Genomic DNA, 6,917 nt, shown 5'->3' with positions numbered 1-6,917 from the left:
TAGTCCAACTCTTAATAAATAAAAAAATCATGTTTCAAAATTTGTTTTAAAAGATGGAGGGAAGATGCATTACCTACCTGTTTAGATTGAACCAAAAATATATACTCAACAAAAAAAACAAATTTAAGAATAGTAGTGTAATATATACGCATAAAAGTAAACAAAAATGTGATAATTAATGGAGTAATTTGTTTGTAATTACTATAATTATAATGCATTAAACAACGATCCAACCTCACATTGTCCCTAGTTTTAGCTTTCTTCTTCTTCAATCCAATTCCCACAATTTTCTTCTTCCCAAAACTACATTTCCATCGATCTTTTTCCTTTTTTTTCCCCAGTAACTAACAATTCATGGTTACGTGATCATTCTCAACATCCACGAACAAAACTAAATTAATCGATTATTTCATATCTTTTCCCTCTTTTTCATCATTGGAATTTTTTTAATTTAACCAATTCATGGTTACATGATCTCGATCGAGAATGGCGGCGAGAAAAGGCAATCCAAATGGATAAATATTATAGATACATAATCGCAGATCATGTATCAGTGGTGCAAATGGGTAGCTACAATTATTACAAGATGTTCGGTTGCTTCAACCGGAAGTTCAAAATCAGCGAGTCGGGGCCGCCGCCGGACGTGCGGGAGGCGTTCTGGCGGTACACTGCGGGAGGGGGGCAGATGACGGCGGATCAACTGCTCAAGTTCATGGTCCAGCACCAGGAGGATTCCAATTGCACCGCCGTCGGCGTCGAGGACATTATGCAGCACGTCTTCCACCGTCGCCACCACCACCACCACCACCACCAAGAGACGAAGAACCTCAATTTCACCCTTGAGGACTTCTTCTACTTCCTATTTCAAGACGATCTCAATGGCCCTATCAATCCCCAGGTCTTATTCATTTCAAAATCCCTAATTCTATTTTAGGCCGTGTTTGGCTAACTTTATGAATTTGAAGAAATGCTACAATTTGATTTACAAATTTGTGAAACTGTGAAAAGTAGAAATGAACAAGTTTGTTTGAGGAATTATACAAGTTGTAACAATTTATATTTACCTTGGCAATTTGAACAATTCCAGGTACACCATGACATGACTGCTCCGTTGCATCATTATTTCATATATACAGGTCATAACTCCTACTTAACCGGGAACCAGTTGAGCAGTGACTGTAGCGAAACCGCTATTGTAAGAGCTCTTGAGAACGGTGTGAGAGGAATCGAGCTCGATTTATGGCCCAATTCGTCCAAAGATAACGTGCAGGTGCTTCATGGAAGGTACGGTAAGCTTCTACATTAACATCCCTCTATTTGCAAATGTTGTTGATCACTTAGTGATGTCAAAATCCTCACATTTTGATTGTTGAGGAATATTTGGCAGGACGCTTACAACTCCAGTGACACTCATCAAATGCTTCAAGTCTATAAAAGAGCACGCCTTTGTTAAGTCACCTTACCCGGTCATAATCACGTTAGAAGATCATCTCAATCCAGAGCTCCAAGCTCGAGTGGCGGAGGTAATTAGGCCCTTCTCTCTTCCTACATTGCAAGTTTTTGAAGTTATCATGATATGGCTGTTTATGAGAACTCTCCGTTTCTTTTTGTTTAGATGGCAATACGAATTTTTGGAGACTTGTTGTATTGCCCCGAGTCAGGATACGTGGAGGACTTTCCCACAGTTGAGTCCTTGAAACATAAGATTATGCTCTCAACAAAGCCACCCAAGGAGTATCTCGGATCCAATCACGAGGAAGGAGAAACCTCCTCACCAAAGTATAAAGATTATTCTGATGACGATACTGAAGCTGAATTTGAAGCAGATGACAAGGTCAAATATCGATAAACAGAGTTTTATTCTGTTTATTGCTTCAAGAAAAATGGTGCTAACAAACATTATTTCTTTCTTTTTAGCAAGAAAGCGACAGTGATTATGAGGATTACGACAACTGTGGTAGGGGCAATGTGGCAGCACCTGAGTACAAACGTCTTATCGCCATTCATGCCGGTAATGCCAAGAAGAAGAGCTTGAGGCAGGTGCTAAGACTCAGAATTGACAGAGCTAGACGGCTTAGTTTGAGCGAGCACGAACTCAAGAGGGCCACATCCTTGTATGCTAGTGACATCGTGAGGTAACACTTCATCCATGTATTGTGTATTTTGTTTGATTCTTTCGTGTTCTATTACAAACCAATGATTATCATAGCTACATGTTCCCACTTGAAAACATGTTGTAGGTTCACCCAAAAACACTTGTTAAGGGTGTATCCTAAGGGCACACGAGTAACTTCATCAAACTTTTGTCCAATCATCGCGTGGATGCATGGGGCGCAAATGGTTGCATTTAATATGCAGGTTAGTTTTGTTTACTATGGATGCATGTTATTTTTTGTTTTTACAGTTGATAGAAATCCATGGGTTCCATCCTAAAACCAATTGGTGATAGGAGGGGCCCATAAGACTTATGGATTAAGGTCTTGGTGTACACCGATATAGGATATTGTTACATTCATTTTTATGTTTCAATTGCCAACAACAGTAGCCATAAGTTTCTTGCTGAAATAGTTGAATTGTATTTGATATAATAGGGATACGGAAAAGCCCTTTGGATGATGCATGGATTCTTCAGAGCGAATGGAGGCTGCGGTTATCTCAAGAAACCACATTTGCTTATGAGCAAGAATTCAATGGGCGATGTTTTCAATCCCAAATTGCCATGGCCCGTGAGGGTGACATTAAAGGTGCTGACTCGAATTTTTTTCAAAATTTTCTAGGTAGCTCGACCTAATAGGGGTGAAATCTGTGTGGTAGTGTTTCTTATAATTCTAGGACGCATTTTTAATTTGCTTGGAGAGCCTGTTGATAATTTAGGTCTTGTAGATACTCGTACAACATTTCCTATTCATCGATCTGCGCCTTCATTATCAGGTAATTGTGTACATGGGAGATGGGTGGCGTTTGGATTTCAGCCACACGCATTTTGACACATATTCACCACCAGACTTCTACACCAAGGTAACCAAGAATTTCATATTAGCATATGATTTGATGAGTTAATAGTGATTAAAGGTGTCAAAAATAAGTCAGTAGATCTAAATGGTTTCAACAAAATGTCGTATGTAACTTCAAATTGTTGAAACTAGAAGCATGTGAGCTATGATAGAATGTTGTGTGCAGATATACATCATTGGTGCGCCACTAGACACCACAGAGAGCAAAACGAGGATAATAGAAGACGATTGGGCGCCTTACTGGGATCAGGAATTCACTTTTCCATTAAGAGTCCCGGAGCTAGCTCTCCTACGGATAGAAGTCCGTGAGTATGATAGATCGGACAAGGATGATTTCGGAGGGCAGACATGTATACCTGTGTCAGAGCTGAGACGGGGCATCCGAGCAGTTCCACTTTACGACAAGAAGGGTCGAAAATTCAAATCTGTTAGGCTTCTTATGAGGTTTAGGTTTGAATGAAATGCATTTTTTTATGAAATTTGTATACATGTTTCTTCATTTATTTATTTTTTAACTTTTATTTGGGCATATGCTTAAGCTCCATTTTGGGTCTCACACAAGGATTGTTATGTCCAGATCCAATCCGTTTGTACAATAATTGTTGCCTTTTTAGGGCACTCACAATGGAGGCCTTAAATCTGGAGCTCATCTCAAAGCCTATCTTCATTTTCTCCTGGCACGTCAGCAACCCATCTCCCTGCAGTGGGAGCCCATCTCACAGGGCCTATCTCATTTCTACATCAGCACTATTTTCTTTTATTTTTAATGTCAATGTCTAAATAATATAAATTAAAATACATAATAAATTAATTCTTCGATATATTATAATATTGGAAAAAAGAATACAAACAATGATTTGGTTGTTCTCGCCGGCGTCGGATTCGGAATATGAACCGGAAGAGAAATTGAAAGACATTTCTAGTGAGAGAAAAAGGTGAGTAAAGAAGGATGTGGGTGTGTGAAATGAATGGGATTGTGGGGTATTTATAATAGGAGAAGAAATTTAATAAATTAATTAAAAAAAATTGAATATCGGCCCTGGCGCCCCACAATGGGGGCCTATCTCGGGGCTGATTGAGAGCCGATGGCAGATCGGCTGAGGCGTATCATCGGCCATGGAGCGAAGGCGTTGGTGAGTGGCGATCGGCTCCTTCTCCACAATGTGAGCCGATTGGAGGTGATGGGTTGGCCAATCGCTAGGCCCTCGCGATCGGCCACCATTGTGAGTGCCCTTTGAAGGAAGAAGCATCATATTTATAATATGCTAGTAGTAGTATATCTATTCTATTACTCCCTCCATTTCACGGTAAGTGAGCCGTATCCTCTTTGAACCGTTCCAACTAACGTGATGCATTTCCTTTATTGGCAAAACAACAACACATTTTATCTCTCTCACTTTATTATCTCTCCTATATTTCTCTGCTATTACTTTATTCACTCTTTATGTAATCACTGATCAGCACTACCTAAAATCATGTGCTCAAAAAGAGCGCATCTCTTACCGTGAAACGGATCGTCTCACTTACTGTGGAACGAGCATCATGTGCTCAAAAAGTGCGAATCACTTACCGTCTCACTTATCGTGGAAGGTAGCATCATTTAAATATTGCATTATCTCTCACTCGTATATGACAACCTTCACCTTTTGTTATTTTAAGATATTAATATTAAGAGACTTAGTTGTCATTTTTTTATAAATTTAACGCAACATCTTACTTTTAAATTTCAATTTCTTTTGGAGGGAGTTTTATAGTGATGAGATAAATTAAAATACAAATAATATTTCAAAGATGATCAAAATAAAATATTAGAAACAATTAGTGACTGTGCTGTTGACTTTTAGCATAAAATAATGTTTTTCCACGCAACAAACACCATTAACAATATAAATTTAATATACTTAATCCAGCTGATTCGTTTACAAAATCCCTACCAGTTGTACTTCCAGCTTCTTGCTTTATTTTAATTTATATGATTAGGAAGTTTACCAGAAGAAGTTGAATAGACAATTCAAGAGTGATAAAGAACATTATAATAAGATTTTAGGTGTATCAAGATTCATGTGGGACTAGCAACATCAGCAAGTGTACAACACAGCCTTTGCGCAACCTGTGAAATTCAGAATACGGCAATACCAGTGTTTTAAAAACCGGACCCGGACCAGCCGGTTCAACCGGTTCAACCGCAAACCATCAGGCAGTCCGGTCTGATTCACTCTTAAAACCCACTAGCATGCTGAATCACCGTGAACCGATAGAACCGGCCGGTCGGACCGTTCCAACCGTGAATCGGAAACTGATTTTTGAATTTTTTCACTTTTCAAAATATTTTTTTAAAATTTGTTGTTGCTAGGGCTTGAACACATGACCTCATCTATAAATATCAACTCCTTTACCACTCCACCACGTGATCATTTTGAATTAATGTGAACATTAATTATTGGTACACATTAATTCTTAATTTTTTTCCACCAAACTAATAATTTATTTTAATTTTATATTTTTTATATTTTAATTATGCTTTTACAATCACTAATATTTTACAATATAGGAGTTTATAATTATACATAGAGTTTAATAGTTTTTAATATTGTGTAACTAATCATTTATATATTTAATTTTATTTATCTACAAAAAAATTTATGAAATTTTATTATTTATGAAATTTTAATATTTTTACTTACACCACTATTCCCCCCTCCCACTTCGTTACAGCTTGTCCTCAAGTGAATTCGATGAAGTGGAAAACAGGCTGTTTTGTGTACAACAGAGAAGAACAAACTTCTCATACTTAGACCAAGCAGTGGGCTAAGTGGGAGAAGTTAAAATAAATCAAACTGAAACCAACATGACATGAAGGAAAAACAGAGAAACTTCTCACACTTAGACCATGCAATGGGCTAAGTGGGGGATGGTTAAACAAAACATGTACAAACATAAATATATCAACAAGAACAGACAAACTTCTCACACTTAGACCAGGCACTTGGCTAAGTGGGAGAAGCACACTTATAAACAAACAGCAAACAAGTAAACAGGTGGGCAGAAGCATAGTCAGCATATATCAACATAAGGAATAGACCACCATGTTTACACATAAATTTCTCACGCTTAGACCATACAGTGGGCTAACTGGGAGAAGAACACAACAAAAAATATCTTAAACCATCATATATACATGCAAAAAAAGAGCATATTTATAAACAGAAAGAGCATGCTTAAGCTAAAAAGTGAAAAATGCGAACCAAAACGTAAAATTTACTTGGTTCGTTTAGTTTAGTTCTTTTTCTGGCTCCCTTGGGAACCAGAGTGCCTGGTCAGCCTAGTCCTCTTGGCCGCAGATGAGGCAGGTAGTGCAGAGGGTGGTTGGGTGGTGGTAGTGGTGGGTTTCCTTTTTCTTTGATGGTCTTGCAAGGTCAGAATCCGGAACGTTCAGCTGGGGTTTATCCTGCCCTGATGCCGAGACCGCCGGTGAGGGTTGGTTTTAGGATTGAGTCTCCCTCTCCATCCAGGAGATCACTCTGTCCACCAGGTCGACCAACTTGGTCATTTGCTCCCTTTGAGCTTTCAGCATTGCGTTTTGTTCCGCATTCTCTGCTATTAATAAGTTCGTCGTGTCCTCCATCCGACTCCTCCAGTCATCTGATGCGGCTGTCTTCTCTTCATCCGTCCCCGTCAAATAGTAGATTTCTCTGATGGGGTCCTCTCGGGGTTCCCTGCTGGCCCCCTCCGTAGGAATTTGCAGCGGCTCCCCAGCTCCTTGTGTTTCTTTTGATTCTCTTTTTTCCCTCTCTTTAATTTCGTGCATCTCCCGAATCACTTCAAAGACGATTTCTTCAAACGTCCGAACGATTCTCTTCTTCCCTTAACCTTCCTCTACTTCGTTCTCGTCGTCTGTGCTGA

General features: G+C 39.0%; 1 protein-coding gene across 2 annotated transcripts; it reads left to right on the top strand.

The window, feature by feature from the left end:
- Positions 1-252: 252 nt before the first annotated feature.
- Positions 253-3,698, top strand: LOC121796721 (phosphoinositide phospholipase C 6-like). 2 transcript variants are annotated; one of them, XM_042195510.1, is made up of 10 exons: positions 253-898; positions 1,088-1,284; positions 1,388-1,523; positions 1,616-1,834; positions 1,918-2,135; positions 2,241-2,358; positions 2,592-2,744; positions 2,932-3,018; positions 3,181-3,464; positions 3,592-3,698. In XM_042195510.1, exons 1-10 carry the CDS (start codon positions 512-514, stop codon positions 3,611-3,613), a joined length of 1,821 nt encoding a protein of 606 aa, XP_042051444.1. In that variant the 5' UTR covers positions 253-511; the 3' UTR covers positions 3,614-3,698. The 2 variants fall into 2 exon arrangements, with proteins under 2 accessions (XP_042051444.1, XP_042051447.1); XM_042195513.1 differs by lacking the exon at positions 3,592-3,698 and having other exon boundaries at positions 3,181-3,543.
- Positions 3,699-6,917: the final 3,219 nt, after the last annotated feature.

Source organism: Salvia splendens, chromosome 1 (genome assembly GCF_004379255.2).
Source record: "Salvia splendens isolate huo1 chromosome 1, SspV2, whole genome shotgun sequence".
NCBI classification, from domain to species: Eukaryota; Viridiplantae; Streptophyta; class Magnoliopsida; order Lamiales; family Lamiaceae; genus Salvia; species Salvia splendens.
Note: the sequence above shows the minus strand (reverse complement) of the source record. Positions and strands in the feature narration are given on the sequence as shown.